The 20,677-nt window shown below is 40.4% G+C and overlaps 1 protein-coding gene across 1 annotated transcript in view; it reads right to left on the bottom strand.

Moving 5' to 3' along the window:
* Positions 1-4,257: 4,257 nt before the first annotated feature.
* Positions 4,258-20,677, bottom strand: part of DSTYK (dual serine/threonine and tyrosine protein kinase) — a 38,597-nt gene continuing 22,177 nt past the window's right edge. Inside the window, exons 3-13 of the mRNA XM_048497877.1 lie at positions 19,933-20,596; positions 18,218-18,453; positions 17,824-17,907; positions 17,341-17,517; positions 16,708-16,837; positions 15,315-15,471; positions 13,901-14,033; positions 12,037-12,150; positions 10,975-11,089; positions 9,872-10,006; positions 4,258-8,196 (exon numbers count right to left, since the gene is read on the bottom strand). Of these exons, the coding sequence (XP_048353834.1) occupies positions 8,009-8,196; positions 9,872-10,006; positions 10,975-11,089; positions 12,037-12,150; positions 13,901-14,033; positions 15,315-15,471; positions 16,708-16,837; positions 17,341-17,517; positions 17,824-17,907; positions 18,218-18,453; positions 19,933-20,596 (2,133 nt within the window). The 3' untranslated portion in view covers positions 4,258-8,008. The remainder of the gene's footprint in view (positions 8,197-9,871; positions 10,007-10,974; positions 11,090-12,036; positions 12,151-13,900; positions 14,034-15,314; positions 15,472-16,707; positions 16,838-17,340; positions 17,518-17,823; positions 17,908-18,217; positions 18,454-19,932; positions 20,597-20,677) is intronic.

Raw genomic sequence — 20,677 nt, forward strand, 5'->3', positions numbered from 1 at the left:
ATGTATTTTTTGACTGCCTTGATGCAAGGGACGAGAATGAGATCAGCTAAGCTAATCAGGCTGGTTTATTTTGTTGGTGAATTATTTATGTTTCTTATAGTTCGCCTTTCTTGCTGAGACTCAAGGCAGGTTACATTGTGTACATTACTACAATCCACAGGATTAGGAGACATGTAATAAGCTATGTAACTAGGATTACAGAAATCTGAAACTAATATTAAATATGGCACATCAGCCCTGATTAGTATTTAAATGGGATGCCACCAAAGAAGTCCAGAATCATGAAGCAGAGAGCAAGCAATACCGTGTTTCCCCAAAAATAAGACAGCGTCTTATATTAATTTTTGCTCCCAAAGATGTGCTATGTCTTATTTTCAGGGGATGTCTTATTTTTCTGAGTTCTGTTCGTTGGACATGCTTCCAAACAATGTCTTACTTTTGAGGGATGCCTTATATTTCACACTGTAGCAAAACCTCTACTACGTCTTATTTTCCGGGAATGTCTTATATTCGGGGAAACAGGGTAGCAAATCACCTTTGCACTTTTCTTGCCTTGAAAATCCAAGGGGTTGCTATAATCTGTTGCAATTTGATGACACTTTCCCCCACCAATAGTACAATTCTTACGCAACTGGAATTTCTGTCAGCGATTTGTCGAGTATATTATCTGGGGCTGAGCCAGATTTATCAGGGGCCTAGCACCTTAATCTTTCTGACATTCCCAAACTCATCACATTACTATACTTGTATTGGTGATTATTCATTTTCCTTATGAACTGGTGTGTCCTCAGGATATTCCATGAGATGAGCAAGAAATTTGTCTGTGCAAATCACCCTTTGGCTTTTAAAATTGGCTTTCAAACAATTTGGAGGCAATAAAATGTATGCCAAAAATAACATTAAAATATTTAAAATAAATGTAATAAATATATTGAGCATAAAGACTGAAATGCTATTTGTAAACAAGTTTCAGAGAACTAAGAAGACTGTTGTCAAGCTTCCCCTCTCAGTAAATTGTTTAGGGCTTCCGTTTGGGGAGCAGCAAGAAAATGCAAGATTTAGGTTACTCTTACCTAACATATTTAACATACATCATGATGTATTTTTTTCATGATGTTACTTCAAGGTACAGACTCCAGTCTTTAAAATAAGATCTAATTGGCAAGCTCACTGTTGAGATGAGTGGGATGAGAGGCAAATGTGTTGGAGATTGGGGTTAAAGATTACTGACCAAGTAACCTTTGATTCATGAAAACTATCTGACCAGGTAACCTTTGATTCATGAAAACTAATATTCTGGAAATTTTTGTTGGTCTCTAACGTTCTAGTTACAGGACACAAATTTTATTTCTGGCTGTGCGAGAGGCGGAGCGAGGGGGAACTGCGCCTGGGGCGCGTGTGCGCCCTGTGCCCCTGCACCATCCGCCTCCACTCCGGAACACCACACCACGCCCCCTCTGCAGGCTGGCCACGCTCCCTCCGCTGCTTTGCCTGGGGCATCGCGTCCCACCTGGCCCCACTGTGCTGTGCAGTTCCCTGAAAATAAGATAATTCACTTGTTTTTGCATAGTCCTGCAGGACCAGGGAGTTGAAAAAGTATATAGCATATTGATTATATAAAATAAAGGATCAACTTCTTGAATTCCTGCCCTGTGTCATTCCCTCAGGATCATTTTATACTTTATACAAATGTAATCACAATTCATACTGGTTGCCACTGCGTATACAGGAACTGCCTATGGAACAAATCAGTAATTGAACACTAGTACAACTAGCTGCTTCTCACTGTATCAGAGGGTTTTTTTTGTTGACTTAAGGAAATGGTGCAAATCCTATCAGAATAGCTTATGCTAATTAAGAAGATTATTTGTGTTATTTGATTTGTATATTCAATGGCCATTGTGTGGTCAAAGTACTAACATCTAGCGAAGCTATAGCAATGCAGTTGACTTTTGCCTAGTCCAACAGCTGATCAGAAAAGCTGCAAAAGTTGCATATTGATTATGTTTCTATAGTCTGAAAACGGAATGGGTTCTGAGCAGCAAATGAAACCAAAACTGGGGAGAACAAGCTAATTTTAATGCCTCACTAACCAAGTTGCTTTTACAGCTTACCTATAGAATGTTTACTTAAGAAACTCCAGCTGTTTAACCACTATTTACAGTATATTTATACAAGCACTACTAGAATTCTGTCTCCTTTGGCTCTCAGTTAATTCAGTTGGCCTGCTGTGGGCATAGGAATCTGATCTTTCAAGGAATGGATTATCCCAACTTGAACTACTGACCCCTCACATATTTGAGTATTTCATTTCTGCTTCGAGTGTAAGCACACTTCTGCTTACATGGGAATCTCAACCCACGCTGGTTACATTTTAGTGACCGTAGCAGTTGAGTACTGTGCAGAACAAAGACAAGCTTCCTGCCTAGAAGATTTAAACAAATGCTATGAATTACTGGCAGTCCCTCAGTAATGCCAACAATACACCCGCGATAATAATCTAATTAATTCAAATTAATGTTACTGTTGAAAAGAAAATGAATACCTCAATGCCCTTCGACTTATGACAGTGATGCCCCAAATACTTTTTTGCAAACAAAATGCACCTTCAGCTACACTTCAAAAAAAGTTTGCTGTAATTATACTTAAATATGTGCTATTACACCACAAAGTAATGCAGCCTACTGAAGAGGTTATTTAACCACCTCCTTCAGTTTCTCCATCAGCTTTCTCACTCTGGATTGACCCTTGCCTGTGTATGTTGGGTTGGGCTGTAGGTTATTGCAGAGGGCCTTGGCTAGAAGATTAATTACTCCCTCACCACACCACCCTCAAATTCCCCCAATTTTTAAATATTCCTCACTACGGGCAATTTAGGGTAGAATTAAGTCTTGAAAAGGGGAGAACTTTAAAATAAATAATATAAAAGGAATTGAGATCCCCCACAGACATACACAACAAACTGTTTTAAGTCAAACTTGAGCAGGTAGCTACTAGGGGATGATCAATCGCTCTCCAAACAATCAAAATAGTTCTCCACCCCTCCTCCAATGGTGCTATCACTTTCTTATCATTCCCTATAAAAAGGTACCATAGCATCTTCTCTCCTTTCTTTTATGTAGAGAATGCAGCACACACATGTATCTTTGTTCTGAATGGAAAACAGCACCAGCACACTTTCTCATCCATTCCTTCTTGGTGTACACACCTGCACCCTAGCTGATGGGAAGGGAGTTTGCTATTGACTCATCATCTCTTCTTGGGAAAACTAAGGTGACTGTCTGTTTTTCTTCTGCAGGACAGGTTAGAATTTGGGTGGTGGTATTCTTTGCAGAAGCAACAAAGGAAACATTTTCCTGTGTGAACATTACAGACCAACTTTAGAACACTTTAATTTTTTTGTATAAGATGAGTTTGTGACTGGTAGTTCTCAAGGCTGTTAGACAAAAAATTAGCTCACAAGTACAAAGTTTGCTGCCTACGGTACTTTGTACCAATGTACCTGGTTGGTACATGTGCTAGTTGCTTAAAGACCACTTTGGTCTAAGCTTAAAGCTGAATTTCTAATAATGAAATACTGTCACGCCTAGGGTAACGGAGAATTTTTCTACTCTGGAACTCTTATTGCCAAAGGAGTTTTGTTCAAATGATGTCTATCTCCTTGTGGTAGAGTTAGAAGTAAGTTTTAATTCACATTTTGGGTATACAGCCTCATAAGTTTTATTCAGAGATTCATTAGGCCTTCTCTTGTTATAAGGGAATCTCATGCAGGCGCTTTTAGAATGAATAATTATGGCTTCTCCATGTTTTTTTTCCAGCATCCATGATTACAAGTAAGGGTTAACATGCTCTTTCAGAGGTCAGCCACTTATATTTCAACTTACTGCAATTCTGTTATGACCTGCTGACATGAACTTCGGCATAACCCTGTAACCATCAAGGTTAGAATATAAAATCAACTCAAATATCTTACCAGCACAAAAATAGGTTGGTTTGGTGCTCACTTACACATATTTGTCAGTTGCTTTATAATGAGATTCTCATAGATGACCCCCCCCCCCACCACCACCACCACACTGCCGAGCCAGAAGAAAAGCTGTAGCTTATTCAGCACCTTTACAGCTATCTTTTGGACTGCAGAATGCCCATTTAACAGGTGCTTTCTCTCTCCCTTCAGGTAGGTCCAATGGGTGTCCCACATTAAGAACAGTGGAAAGTCCTGTTGCTTTTATTGGAAGAACAAAAGACAAAAAATCATAAAACATCAATGCAATCTTTATTATACAGCACAGCACTTGTGTATTCTGTCTACTAGAACAGACTTTCGTTATGGCACTAAATGAAGTCCTGACCCATAGTCACGTCTTTTAAAATACATTTAATGGTAGGGAGGGGATAAGCAGTTGAAAGGAAATTAGTATTACAGAATACAAGAGAAGTAGTTCTTAATCGTTTTGTTTTTTTCAGGTTATTGCACTTTTCCTATACAGTTTGGTAAGTATGACTCTAATATACATCAGGTTTTTTTTAAAAAAAATTAAAAAGTAGTACAAAATCTACAGGCATTACAATGGAACTGTACAACTGTTTTATCATGTTTCTCTCTTCCTCAATAGCCAAAATGTTAACAGTTGACCATCAGATTAACAGAACCAAGCAAGTAGGAGGAAATGTTAAAAGTTTAAGAAATGCAGTGCTATTTACCCCCCCCCCCCCAAAAAAAAACCCAGGAGTTTCAAATGCAGGTGTGCTCTCAATCTCATCTTCGAGACAAAAAAAATCATAGTATTCAAAAGAGAAAGGGATAACTTCCAGCTAGGCCTGTACAGACAGAACTTATGTACATCTCTTAAAAGGAAAAAGGAGTGTGGCAAAGAGCCATGTTAAATAAGGCTGCAAAGTTGCTGCCCCTTCTTTTAAAGTTTGTCACCCAGTAAGAGCCAACATTCAAGTGTGCCCCCTCCCCCGCAAAATAAACCACCGCCGGGGAGGGAGGAGCAAGAAAAACTAACATAACAAAAGTGCTATAAAAAGATAAATATACAATAGCTTGCTTTTCAATTAGACAAGCTTGAAAAACTTGCATTGTAGAGTCAGTAAACCCTCCTAAGCAGTTAAGATGGATAAAAATATTGTCAGTGGCCCACCATCTTGTTCACTAGACAGTGACATGATGGGCAACAGCAAGCCAAGGGTAGTCCTCCAGCAGTGCAGTCTCATGTTGCAGTCAAGCCATGCTTTAGTTCAAGCAACTCCTATGTAGTGTTTGTTCAGAGCCTAAAAGGATACACCTTCCAAAGCAGAAACCAAAGTATTCAGGTTAACAGGTCAGCTTTGAACAGCTTCAAACTATCAGCTACTAGCACCAATATGGCTGCTTTGATCCCTCTCCGCTCTCCATTTTTCAGGTATGCTTGTTTTGTAAACTAGGTTGATTACTCAGGATTCCAGCTCACTGGGGAAACTGTCTTCTGGAGCACCTCCATTAGCCATCAACTTTGTGGCAACATGTAAACCTTGCATAAGTTCAGTAAACAATTTTCTTCTGAGTTCTAGAAAGAAGCGGATGGTGGAGACTAGATTCTCATAAACTGAGAGTTTGGGAGTGTGGTTGAAAAAAAGAGGTAATTTGCAGTACCTGCACAACATATCAAGCTATACACAGATACAATGGCTTTCAAAAAGACCTACTGCTATGCCTTTGACAGATCCAATCCAATTAATACTATTGTAAAGACACTTGGAATATGACAGAAGTAACTGTTGTTCTGTGCTTATCACTGGCTCATTTTACAATCAGGAGACAGCCATTTTTCCTATCATTCCTAGTAGACATACCTTAGTTACCCCTATAGCTAGCTGCAGCTGTGAAAACATTTAGTGTCCATTTTCATTACAAGCTTTAACATAAAAATAAGTCTGTAACACTACCAATAGAGATGAGGCTATAAGTTTTAACAAAACTCTGTGTCCTACTGTGGGGCAAAGCAGGGGTTGTGAAATCTACTCCAAAATGAAACATATGCCTTAAGTTGGATGTACATTGTGAAGGGGAGGGTGAGAGGCCAGTTTTGTACATATAAAGAAACACAGCCCCAGTGAAACCAAGAAACAGTATTCTGAGTCAGTATTTTAAAAGGCACGGGGTAAAGAATAAAGAAGTTGCTGCTTGGAAAAAGCTATACAAGGCATTTTCAAATACAGTTTATTTCATGTTATTTCACATAAACTATTTCTATGCTTTCAAAAATACTGACCTAGGCCCTCCTAATTCTAACAAGGGTACTAGTTCCTGCAACAGAAAAAAATGAATATGATAAAGAGTAATACTGTTATGTGATGGGAACAGTGGCCCAGACAGACATGACAGTGCCATTCCTATTTGAGAACAGATGTGCTTTTCTGTGGCTGGCAACTGTTCAAGTTGCTAGATGCTACAGTTTGTGGATGGAAGTACCTATATGGTTTGCACTACCACATTACAATGAATGCCCATTAAGTAAAAAAGCAATCATTCTAAAAGCATGATTTTAACTTTACTATACACTAAGAGAAGGGCTCATCTAGGCTGCTAAGTAACACTGCAGAGTTACTTTTGTCTAGTGGTTTCTGTTGATGTAAACAGGCCAAGGCTGCATATCTACTTTGTACTACCCCAGAAGCAAAATACTGTATGGTGCAAGACTGTTCAGCTTTGCTTAGCACGCCCTAGATTATCCCATCAGGATGGAACCAGTGCACATCCCACTGCGTCCAGGAGGAAGAATTCAGTCACAGCCCATCTTCCAAGAACTTGGTTGAACACTGACAAATGATCCCTTCCCTCAATCATATCAGGTGTATTTGCCATTTCAACCTACACTCAGCTTAAAATATTGTTGCAATAAGAAACTAGTTCTTGTACACACACAAACACACACACACATACCCAAGTCAGGGATGTGTAAAATAGATAAGAAGCAGCACATTTCAGAAGTCTCTGGACTTCCTCTTCCTTCCCCAAATGTTCCCTGTAATAAACACCTAGATTAACATACCAAATGGCAAACACCAAGGTAGCAAATGATGGACAGACACAGCAAACATGAATGCCTATGGAATATCAAAGGGTTTCTCTTGGGTCCTCTTCAAGGGAATGACATAAAATATACAGTTGAACTTATCTTTAAAAATGTCAACATTACAGCAGAGTTTAAAACAGTCATTGCCTTCACACTTAGTTCAAAACAAGAAGACCCCCGTAGTTAAAAACATGTTCTACTGGTTGTTCACTAAGTACAGACCATGTTTAGTTGCTAGCAACGTGTGTAAGTGTGAAGTCTTTTGATGCTGTACCCATCTCACTGTCAGATTGCAAAAACAAAACAAAACATTTCTTACTCATGTTTTCCAAGAACTACTGTTAAGCATTTACCAGAGGTGCTCTTGGCTGACAAGACAAAGAACAGATAGCTTATACTACTTGGGTCTATCCATTGCAGTGAAGAATATGGATGCTCTGATCCCTCCATGTAAACATACCAAGTATTATGGGAACTTCTTGAATCCATGCCTTTCAGTTCAGTCAGTTAGCAGTTACCCACCCTAGTTTCTTCTATTCATCCATATTTTCACATGTGTGACCTTCAGGGAAGCGACTGTATTAGAGTGTAGATGTAGAAGAGGATTCTCAGGAGTCCCAGCTGTGCTAGCTGCGAGTCTACTGAAACACAGTGTATTTTCTTTTACTGGTGCCTGAAACAGGCAATCAAAATACCCCTTCGGGTCTCAATTCCTCCCATCGTTTCATTACCTTCAAAAAATGACGAAAGCACTGCAAATTTGCATTAGTAGTGTATACTGGAGTGGAATGTTCCTGGCTGCTATACAAGGTGCAATTTCAATATCCTCTCACCTGAGAGTGTAATTTCTACTTGGGTTCTCTGGAAGAGTTACACCTTGAGTTGCTGCTGACAAGGTAAAGAATCAGAGTTCTCATGTAACAGAACAGCTCTCTTGTGACTTCTTTTCAAGTAGAATCATCTAAAGCTTTACTTAATTGCTCAGAGTTTGACTTGCAAAGTCTGTCCATTATACCCTGCAACATGGGTTGGACTATACCCAGAAGTGGACGCCGGGATGGATCTCCATCCCAACTGGCTTCCATAAGCTGCCAACATTCTTCATCAAAGGCAGGAAGACGTTCAGGGCGTACTCCTGGGTAAAGAAAACAGGGAATAATGTTAAGTGAAGAGGGAGGTCTTTTGACTGTTTTTTCTTCTTCTTTGCTTTAGCTACAGCAGGAAAACATGTAAGCAATTCTTTCTTCAGGAGGGGGGAATCTGACAAGTTCCAGGGAGAGAACACCTCGTTTATAATGTACCATATTTGCTATACCTGAATGCTGAGTTACTTTAAATATCCATTTACAAAGGACACAGCACCAGCTTCTATGGGCAGGGTGCCTAAGTGTGTGAATCTCTTCTCATTAAAAAATACTACAAAAGTTCTTCAGCATTACCCTGCTCAAGTGAATACATCACATCAGAGATCTGAGATATATTAGCTCTTAGGAACATGCCCTCTTAAGCTGCGCTACTGGTGCTTCACTCTCCATCACACGAGAGGCACTGTGAACAGTGCTTCTGGCTATTGTCATCCATATGGTAGGTAATCTTTCAAATGAATATGTTTTCATCTTGGAAGATTGGGAAATTGCTTTTGAGAAGAAGGCTGGCTGTTAAAGTAACATACCTGATATAAAGCATAGTATGCAGGAAGATTGACTCGTTTATTTATTTACAAAATTTGGTTCTGATAGCAACAAATAGAATTTCAAATATTAACCAAATAAAAAATGGTACATTGGAATTGTACAGGCCTTCCATTTCCAATTCCCAGTTCAATGTGATTTAAACCCTGCAGATTCTCAAATACTTGAGGTGATGCCTTAATGTGATGCCAGTTTTGAAATCACTTAAGCAATTAGTCATGCATGCTCTTGAAAAGTTTAATTGCTTTTGCCTTATTCAAAGAAGCAGTTGAGTTTACCAAGCTTACGTTCTTACAAAAATGAGAAGCATAATCCCCAGATACAAAATCCTTGTTAAACTTTCTTATCCAGAAAAGCTAATGGAACTGATGTTGCTATTTCATTCATATGGTATCTAGAATTCCAGAAGCACTCTATATACCGGGTAGTTGAAAAATACTTGAACAGTCCCTTAGCGTACCAAACCCAGGATTATTTCTGAGGCAGAGATACTATGTTACAGTAACCTCTTTAACACATAAACATATTGGCAGAGATGGCTTGCCATTGTCCTCTTCTGCATGGAGACCCAAGTATTCCTTGGTTGTTTCCATCCAATTGCTAACCAGTGCTGACATTGCCTAGCTTCTGAGAAGTAAAAAAAATAAGGATAGCCTTGGTCATTCAGGTCACTAAATTTACCTTCTCTGTTACTAGACAGCAGCATAAAATTTATTTTTATTTATTTATTTATTAAACTTGTATACCGCCCTCCCCCAAAGGGCTCAGGGCAGTTCACAACTCAATAATTCACAACTCAATAATTGTGCTGCTGCTTTCACAATACTTTGTCTAGCTTCCCCTGAAGCCACAATGTGGGCATGGAGAGACAACAGAATGGCTTATTTGTATGGACTGTGCCTCCTAAGCATCTAAATTATAAATTAAAATTTTATATGCAAGTTTCCTTCATGAAAACACACTGAACAATTTTCTGAAGCTGCCCTGAGTTTCAGTATGTGGCTAACGAGGCACCACAATGGAAGAGTTGTTTCCATCTAGTACTTCCGTGTACTTCTGTGTAGTCTGCATCCCTGTACAGAACTGAATTATTCCCTTTTGCGTTGGAACTATGCCTACCTCTTCGCACATTGTTCCACAGGTGATCCTTACTTGCACATCTCTCAAACGCCTCTGGTAACTTCACATGTCCTGAACAGATGTACCAGAACAAGATGCCAAATGCATATACATCCACTGAATTATCATATTTGCCTATGACAGATGAGTAAGAAATATTGGCTTAGTAAGATTTTGCAAGGAAGGATGCTTACCTTAGATATTGCACCACATTATGGAAACACAGTCTCCAACACTAATAAAAGAATGGTTACTACCAAAAAAATCCTCACAACAGTTGCATACTTCATTAGGCTACTGTGACAAATGAGCAGATGTTCCTATCAATCATCAATTCGCTGAATGCCTATTTAGTGTGTGTGTGCAGTGTGGCGACAACCAATCAGGGCCCACAGATGGAGTCAAGTGGGTGGAGGAAATGAGAGATGAAAAGCTGTTACACTGTCAGTTCAGTTCAGGTGAGATTTACCTCTCAAGAGTTTAATTGGGAGAGAACCTGTTTCAGAAGACTATATAGCTCTCAGAGTCTGCCTTATATGTAATCAGGTTAAAAAGTGAATATATGAAGATAGGGTTTGTGCTTACAGAGGGGCAGTCTGATAATCCTTTCTTGGAATTAGCTTTATATTAATAACTGCATTTTGAAGGCCACTTGGGCTCACTCTTTCAGTAGAAGGCTGGAATAGAGGCCGTTCTGGTTGAAGTATGCAGCACACTGCCTCTGATTAAACAACATTTAAAATAAAAAATATTTTGCCCATGCCATTTACCCTAAGGGGCTAAAAAAGCCCTGGCTCTAGTTGAGCACAGCTGGACACTCTTTGAGCTGGGGACCACCAGCAGGTTATTACTAGCAGAACATAACAATCTTTGTTGGACATATTGGGAGAGGCAGTCTCACAGGTATGTTGGTCCCAGACCGTTCAGGACTTTAAATGTCAGAACTAAAATCTTGAACCAGATTTGGTACTCTACCTGGAGCCAATGCCGCTGAAGCAAAGGCCAAAAATGTGCCCTCCATGGTGTCCCTGTAACAACTCATGCAGCTGCATTTTGAACCATCTCCATAACTATTAGCAAATAGAAGCCCATAACAAGCTCACCTGTGAAAAGCTCAGGAGCCATATGGATAGGGGTACCAACAATACTACCAGACATCATTGCTTCAGGCTTGCAGAACCCTAGGTCTGTGATCTTAGCTCGATTGTGTTTGTCAAGCTGCAGAGGATACAATATCACACTCCATTAAGAGCTGCTCCCCAAACAGATTTTTTCCTGCCCTTCTTCCAAGGCTATGTAAAAGGTTCTCTCTTCTACTTCCATTTAATCACACCAATTAAATAAGGCAAGTCAAGCTCAAAGACAGCAACTTGCTCAAGTGACCGTAACAGCAGCATAGAGATCTGAATCCAGGACTCCTCAGTCCTCATCTGACACTACTACGATACTGTCTCACTACCACAAATAGGCTTAAATATCTTTTGAGAAACACCATTCTCTCTCAAAAACATACAGCTGAATCAGCCTCATTCGCACAGAAGCTAACAGATGATAGCAAAATGGGGGAATTAATCCATATTATTTGTCCCCAACAGCTTTCTAACAGGCCACGGATACAGTTATATCCCTCTTAAGAAGCTACCTGAACCAGGACCACAACATTTTGTAGCAAGGAAGAGTTGTGTGTTTTTTTCCTATCCTGACACTACTGCTAATCACTGGAAGGCTAGTATGAAAATTCTGTAGGGTTTTTGTGATGTAAACTTCTATCCTGTTCCTTTCTTGCTGCTCCCTTTAGGTGTGGCTCAGTTTATGATCTTTTCTCTGGCTTTAGGGATAACATGGTGCTTTCAGTTGTGTAATCTGGCATGTTTCTGTCTATGCTATAAGATACCTTGTCTAGTCATGTGAAGAACAGACAGTCCCTGGTTTCCACCCAACACTAGTCTCTTTAAGGCAGTTCTGCATACAAATAACTGAAAAATATAACTGTTTTGTGCTCCACAAGATCACAACGTTCATGCCTTTCTCTAGTTTGGAGGAAAATGCTTTTCCTTTTCATGTATAACTTAAGACATCTTGTCAAAGAGTGGCTTGAACAATGCCTCTTTATCAGTTCATTTAATCAAGGAGAACAAAGCTACTGGCAGAGAAGCATCCCTTACCAGTACATTTTTCAGTTTGATGTCTCTGTGGACCAACCCCTGGCTATGAAGAAACCGAATCCCTTCAACTACATCCAAGGCAATCTGCAGCCTCGTCTCCAGTGCCAAGCCAGCCTGAAGGAAAAGAAAAAAAACACATCACATTGCTACTCACTGGTTATTGAGATTAATTAAGTAGCACTAATTACTCCAACAGAAATCCTTCAGAAATTCCTCTCGCCATTTTAGCTCAAGTAGGTCAATGTACGGAATTTGCTAGTGCTTTTCTACTAAAGAGAGGGAGCAATCGCAAACAGGCCTACTCAGAAATAAGTCCCATGTTATTCAGCGTGTCTTTCTCCCAGGAAAGTGTTCTTTGGACTGCAGTCTTATAGCTGTAGCCCCACATGGCTAACAATAGCTAGATGCCTTGCCTTCACATTCTCTCTGCATGCATCATTTCATTTGTGCCCTATTTGGCACAACAGAAGGGATAGAATATGAAAAACTGAACTACTTCATGTACATGTAACATTTCAAAGTTTTATTTGAGACACTGAACATTAACCCTAGATTTCAGGTGAGGCTGGCAAAGGTCAAGGAAGAGAAAACAGCATATGTGGGTTAAAATACAGGAGATACTGGAAGATCTGTGATTTAGTTCTTTTTGGAAGGAAGACAATGACATATGCAAGGGGAAAAAAATCAAATTTGAAATCAAATTCCTGGGTCACCTCCTCTGCTGTTGACAGCAATCCAAAAAGTTAACTCAACTCCAACATTGTAGGGTTGTTTTTTGAACATATTGTCATTAAACAGGAGGAGGAGGGTGCCTCCAAAGAAGTTATTTTTTCAGCTGTGATTGGCCCCATTGTGCAGGTATCCTTACCCAGACAAAATTCATCCCAAGGTTATCATACATCAGGAATGCAGGTGCATCTGGTGTTTATTTAGATTGGGATCATGTAAAGAACACAGGGTTTCATCCTTCCACACACTTTCTTCAACACACACCCTATAATTTCACCAATCAAAATTAACCCCATTTCTTGCACAAACTTCTTGTACAAACTAGTGATTTTAGGAAGGGGAAAGATGAGCATCTCTGCCCCCACCCTTCCACCTGACCCCGAGGGGACCCTTCACGACAGATTGCCGGAGAAGAACGGAGCAGGAGAATCGCCTTGCGTGGCACCTCTGAATGGCAGCCGTGGTTCTCTTCACTATAGGAGCGCTGGCAGCGGCGTACACTCGACTCAGCCGATAGCGCGCACCTTCGCGGCTTGTGCGCCCTGGACCTGCTCCTCTCGCTGGCTTCTCCGCCGCCCTGGGAGTGGGTTGATGGCTGTTCGGGGGAGAACGGAAGGTTCTGGCCGATGCCCTGATGTTCTCAGTGGCAGAGCGGCAGTACACCTCCCTGACGGGAGAAAATGGCGCTGTAGCCATTCTCCTGAGGCGGCTTGACTCTTTTGGCAGGAAATGGGAGTTAGCCCATGCAGATCCAAAGATCGCAGCTAAACAGCTCGGGGACAATCAGCCACAAAAACAAGATGGATGACAACAAATCTACACACAGTACGGTCAAGATGAGACAAAAACTAAGAGAGGGAGACAGAGCTGAAAAAAATCACTGCTCTCCTCGAAGAGGTAGGAAGATACTGGGGCTAAAATGGCTGTAGACTGCGACAGGAAGTGCCCGAGAGAGAGATTTCCTGCCTCTTCAACAGTGGGTGGGAGGCACCCAACAAGATGGCCTACACTATCCAAGAGAACCATGTAATTCACATCTAGTGTAATTTGAGAAGCATGCCTGAAACTAGAGAAATAGAATTACCATCGAGATTAACTATTAATACTGCCTATGTTAAGGATTGCTATTTCTTGCCTTCAGTCCTGTATAGAGGTCTCTGTGCAACTGTTCCATTATCAGAAGAACAGCAATGTTGGAACCTGCCCCATACCCATAATCTATCACTGATCCATGAAGGTCTACCAGCCGCTCATGCTTTGGCAAAGACCTAGAGAAACAAACAGATAACAGCATGAAAGTAAAAACAATGCGGGCATAGACAATATTTCTGTCCACGTATCTCTCTCACAATCCCCCCTCAAATACTGAAGAAAGAGGTACCGAGTCAGGCAGCCTACCAAGCAATGAGAACAGAGCAAGGGCACTGAACGCAGGTAGCAACAGCTGTGTATGTTAAGAAATGTACAAGGTAAAGAACCTTAAGGAAGTTGTCAGAGCAAGACCCAAAAATTCTTTTGATATATAATCTGTTTACAAGTACATGTACAGAAACTCAAAAGTGCACAAGAAGTGCTGCATACAAGAAACTCAATACACTGAAAAAACTCTTAAGAGAGCAACGATGAAAATTCCTCATTAAGGATTGTTTTCTTTCAACAGATGACAGCACCCATTAAACCTAGCCGGTGTCCGGATATGATCCGACTTTGTTTGAGAATCTCACAATGCCGCTCACATTAGCACAGTTATTTGGGTTGAGTCCATTTCATTTGTGGAATAACTCTCTTACTAGTGCTGACATAGATTTTGGACAATAACGAGACATACCACTAGCCCTTGAAGTCTTGCATGAATTCAGATTATATCCAGACACCGGTTAGGTTTAGTAAGTGCTCTTAATCTGTTAAGAGAAAACAATCCTTAATGAGGAATTTTCCTTGATGCTTTCTTAAGAGTTTGTCAGTTGAGTTACTTGGAATTGTCTGCAGCACTTCTTATGTGCTTTTGAGTTTCTGTACCAATACTTGTAAATATATTATATGACACCAAAGAATTTTGGGGTCTTGCTCTGAATACTTGCTTAAGGATTTTTAACATGTACATTCCTTAACTTACACAGCTATCGCTGCTACTCATGTTCAGTGCACTTGCTCTGTTTTCATTTATGTTGCACTAATCCCCACTGACTCACAAAGCTGACTATGACCGGACCTTAATTTTGGCCACTCATTCCCCAAATGCCATACTAAGAGCAATTGCTTTTTTTTAAAAAATACAATTTCACACAAGAACTGCATTAGGATTCCAACTAGTCCTTTGTACTTAAGCAACATTCATTTATTTATTTTATTTTATTTTATTATACTATATTATATACCGCCCTCCCCAAAGGCTCAGGACGGTGTCCAACAATAATAAAACAATTTAAAACATCATAGTATATAATGTACATAAAATTTAGTGTCAATCCCCAGACTAGATTAACTCATTGATACAAGAGAGCTCCCAGATGCTGGTCTATTTGCAGAAAAAAGCTTAAGGCACATACCTCATGTAATGGAACTCAAGTGCAAGATCATTCCAGTGTTTTTCATCTGGTGGGACCACAGACTTGAGTGCACATGGGAAGTGGCCTCCCCAGGCATTGCACAAGTAAACCACTCCATACTGCCCTCGGCCCAGCTCACGGCCCAGCTTTGGTTTACCTGAAACAAACAGCTGCTTTGTCAGAAACAGCACTTCCCAGTTGTCTTTCCAACAGTGTACATTTCTCAGGGTTCATTTACTCAAGTGATATGTTGCAACAGCACAGAATCCCCATTGTGAGCATCTCAGTATATATGTATGAACTGGCAATACAAGAACCCAATATGGGTACACAACGACCCACATGGTAATACTTCCTGGGATTAATCCAGCCTATTATCAGTGCCAGAAACATCTCAATGTGCTAACTATAATTTATTTATTCATTCTACCTTGTACGGAAGCTCAGCAGCAGCAGAAAGAAGAAAAAAGAAAGAAGGGGGAAGGGAGAAGGAGGAGACGAAGAAAGAAGAGGAGTAGTAGCAGTAGTTTGGATTTATATCCCCCTTTTTCTCCTGCAAGGAGACTCAAAGGAGCTTACAATCTCCTTTCCCTTGCCCCCCCCCCCGCACCACAATAAACAGCCTGTGAGGTGGGTGGTGCTGAGAGAGAACTGTGACTAGCCCAAGGTCACCCAGCTGGCATGTTTGGAGTGAACTAATCTAGTTCACCAGATAAGATTCCACAGATCAAGTGGCAAAGCGGGGAATCAAACGCGGTTCTCCAGATTAGAGCGCACCTGCTCTTAACCACTACACCACGCTGGCCAATTTTCTTCTTTAATATGCATCCAGGATCAGTTCAACACAAGGATCTTCCTATTTTTGCGAACTTTTTTTTTTGGTCATCAAGTCACAGCTGACTTATGCAACCCCATAAGCTTTTCAGGGCAACAGATGTTAAGAGGTGATTTGCCATTGCGTGCCTCCATCTCATGACCCTGGTATTCCTTGGTGGCCTCCCATCCAAATACTAGCCAGAGTCAGGGCTGACTGGCCTAATATCACCCAGCAAGCACCCATGGTGTGAGAGGGGATTTGAATCTAGGTCTGACACCTTAATCACTACATCACACGGTCTCTCCCTTTTGTCCACTTGTACCTTGAGAAGAATGAGCCATTCTTTAAAACAAAGGCCCATGACCAGACCTCCAAACATCTTAAATGTTATTTAGAAGCCATGATGAGAGACTGCTCATTAGATTGCGGAAGAAGCATGTAACTCTTCCTCCTCACACACTACTTCCCTAAATTCCTGTCCTGGAGCTATCAGCACCACCCACATTCTTACAAAATGTTGGAAAGAATTCAGAAGAGTCATCAATGGATGGGATAACCAACCAGTGTCCAGCTTACCATATAACAAAACATCCTGCAGGGACCTGCTTTCCAATGACAGGCGTGCAAGTCGAGGGGCGTGGTCTTTTCGAACTTTCAGCCAAAGATCTTCAGTTTTTTCAAGTCTGCCTGAATGGCCAGCTTCCAACTAACAAAACAAAGTAAGGCCAAATATAACCACAGCTTTGCGAGCCACCCTACAGTCACATCTGAATGGATTTTCATAATCCAGTTCTTTAGAAATTCATTTCCACAGATCAGCTTAAGTAGGATATGCTCAGGCATTTTCTTTTTTCTAAGTCATCGTCATATTCAACCAAGTTTTCCACTGGCAAAAAGCAAAGAGCAAGTCCCCTTTGGTCACCCAAAAGGAATGGACAAAGTTAAATGAAAGAGCTGGCTAGATCTAGTCCCTACTCTTTCCCTAAAAGAAAAAAGCTATACAGGACTTTTAATTGTGACAGATCTATAATGCCACTGCGTTCATCTTGTCCAGTCTTAGAGGGCAGAACAGGCAAGATACTGTTTATGTTTTGTTCTTGGTGGCACAGAAGTGGTAACGGCAATTGGGGATGCTTGGACAAAATTACCTACTTGAAAGGCAGATGTAAATTTGCCAAACTTTTGCAGTTCCCTTTACATCAAACTTACCTGTCGCAAAGAGGCTGCAAAAGCTTCATGAGAACTGTTCAGCCTCGTCCGGAACTGGCTGCAGATGCTCTTAGCCAATTTGGATGCACTAAGACTCTCTATGGCATCCTGGGCTACTTTCCTTTTCCATTCTGTGGTGATAGATGGTGGGCTCACCCATGTAATCCGCTGTATTATCTAAAGGAAAAGAAGATAACTGTTATCACTGTCAAATTACAGTATTAAAATTTACTTTACCTGTATTGTAATTGTACTATTGCCCAGTGACAAAACTGAGGTCAAAATGATTAGGAGTGAAAGTGTTTACAACACAGCTATGATATAACTGTGAGCCTTTTGCAATAGCTAGTCTTAAAGCAACTCTGAAAGCAAACATTGCTAAGTGATAGAACTTTCACAAACTTGGTTCCACTATGATCATCTGAATGACAATAGATCTAGCGAAGATCAAACCTTCAGTTAATGGTATTGAGGAATTAATACCTGTTTGATCTGTTCCCACAACATTCTTGTTACTGTTGAACCCGAATGAAAAGTGACTTCAACATGGTAGGCTGCATTCAGTATCTGGAAGTGAAAAATGCATTAATCACATTTGTATCTGTGCAAGTATAACTGCTAATTCTATGGACAAAAACAAACAGAATGACTGGACAAGAGTCTTCATTTATTAGATCTCTGCAAGCAGGAATGCAATGAACTTAAGCGCTTTCTTTCAGCTAGAGCTCAGAAAGATTCCACATTTATCTGCTGAATAATATAACACTGAAGAATTCAGTTTTCTATAACCTAGTAACCTTTGTGAATGCAGGCTGAAGCCACCCACCAGCCTAGAACCATTCTTTAAACCAGTTTATCAATTCTGATGCTTCTTTACCTGTTTTAGATAGTTGCTTGTAATATGCACTGAAACATCTTGCTGAGATTTCTCCAGACTCTTCAGACACCTTTCCAGAGTCCCTACAAAGCTCTCACGCAGGTAGTCCACAGAACTGATCAACTTGTTTGCAACCGCTTGATTGAGTCGAGAAATTATTAATTCCTGGATTTGCCTAATGCAACATTTTATGTCTCTGGAACTAATAGGCTCTCCATTCTCAGGAATGATAATATCTGAAGAGGGCGTGAAACAGGATGGGGAAAAAAAAGAATGACATCACACTCCTAGCATATCAGCATCTATCCAGCATTAGCGCAACAGTAGCTTTAGTTGCTTCTGTGCAACAGAAGGCTTCAAGACACTATCCAGACAGGTTGCCCTGTTGACAATGCATACTGACAAAGCATGCGGTCCAGATAAATTAAGTGTTGTGTCACTGAAACATTCAAGCTCCTGATAACTCTTCCAATTAATTGACTGTAATTCATAGGTTTATATTTGGCTGGCTCATGCCCTATATTGCTATCACAAATTTATATTCAAAGACATTTCTACCACTTTTAAGGCAATATTGTCCATTTGTTTACAACATAAATACATGCCCATTTAACATTTTAGCTAAAATCACTGGTTTCATTGGAACACCCCAAGAAACAGCTGGGGGCATTGGGGGATACAACAGGGCAGGAAAGGTGAGAAAGTCACACTCCAAACAGAAATTCTGCCAGATCCAATCCATTAAATTACTTTATGCCAAGAGTGTTTACAGATTATTTTTTTAAAAATCCGGTGAAGAATTCCACTGCCCAAGGGCTTGCTCACAGAGTTCAAGTACCAACACATAGCAGCTGAAAAGGAGACTGAAGAGAAAAATAGATCCAGCTCTTTAGAAAGTCCAACCAATTCATTTAGAGTACTGGTTTATTCCTTAAAGGCAAGCTTCACTTATTTGATAATTCTGCAAGAATTTCCTTTTAATAAGTAACTTTGGGATTGCAATCCTAAACATGCTTAAGTTCAGGTTGCAAGTCTGCTTACATGCTAGTACTGGCTAATGCGCAGTTCTGATATATCACAGACCTACTGGCACTTAAACAAATAATTATAATAGTTATGCTCCATTCTGTACAAGATGAGGGGAAGGGAGGGTTCAGACAAAGTGTAGCATCTACTTTCAGCTCTATTGCTTCAAAGTGAAATTCCAGGCAATCACTGCTTACAAGTCCCTCCCCTTCCCCATAAAGTCCACTTCCTGAAAACAGCAAGGCTATGCATAAATAGCAACACTTTGAAAGGGGAAATTTATATGTTGTCATTCTTCCTATAGTGAGTAACATAAGAAAAATGCTTTGTGTACAAAGTTGGACTTGCACTTTTAGAGGACCTTTGAATAGACCTGTACTGATGTGATGGTCCAGTTATAAACACACTTTTTTTCTTGCAGTTCATGCTGATGACATATTTACATTACACACAAGCAGCACACCTCCCAAAGGACCAGACATTGTCTGCATGTTATGTAATCTTGCCATCAGGAAAGAACCATGTATGAACATTTTTACACCCAGATTGCTGCGGGAACAATGGAGAAAGAGTCTAAGTACATATAAAGCAAACCTTAATTTACAACCAGTAAATTATATTATTTTTGGAAAGGCAAGAAGAAAAGATTGGGAACTTTGACAATCTCTTTTTGTTTTCCTGGAAATTACCTTTGAATTCCATATTAGCAGCATCTTCCAGCAACTCTTCTTTCATGTTATTGAGAGTTTCAATTATCATGTCCTTCATTTCCTCTTGCTTTCGGTTGGCTATGTTCATCAGGGACTCATAAAGCTCATTCTCTTTCTTACGCGTGTAGTCTAGCCGCTTTGGAGTGATCTGCAAGTCTCGCTGCATGTCAAAGGCCTGATTGATGAATATGTCCAGACATCGGCAGTGGACGATGTTCAAGATCGTGGCTGCATCTACCAAGTGCTTCTGCAACACTTTTCTAGCAAAAGTGCTAAGCAGACGAATCTTATCTGATTGTTCCACCAGCATGCTCTCGGCTTTGGCATCAAAGCTAGAAGCTCCACAGCTGCAGTGATTGGTACTAAGGTTGTCTAGGTCTAGCAACTGCTGATAAAGCAATGACTTTTCATTCTCTGTGTCTTGAGAGGTTATGAGCTCAGTGCCCAAAACTGGCACTTTAATAAAAAAGACAGGGGGGGAGAATTTTTCTTTAATCTCCTGCAGTTCACGCATATCCGGGGCAGACAGTTCTGCTTCACTAATAGCAAAGGTGATCACTGGAAGGACATGATTCATGTATTCCCCCAACGTGACTTCAGCTGACTGGAATCCCCAACATGGAGCTATCACAATGTCCACCTCCTGAAAACAGCAACACATTATATAAACAACATTAAAATTATAACTATTTGAGTTATCAGGATTCTTCTCCCTTCTTCATCA

This window comes from Sphaerodactylus townsendi, linkage group LG05 (genome assembly GCF_021028975.2).
Source record: "Sphaerodactylus townsendi isolate TG3544 linkage group LG05, MPM_Stown_v2.3, whole genome shotgun sequence".
Classification (NCBI taxonomy): Eukaryota; Metazoa; Chordata; class Lepidosauria; order Squamata; family Sphaerodactylidae; genus Sphaerodactylus; species Sphaerodactylus townsendi.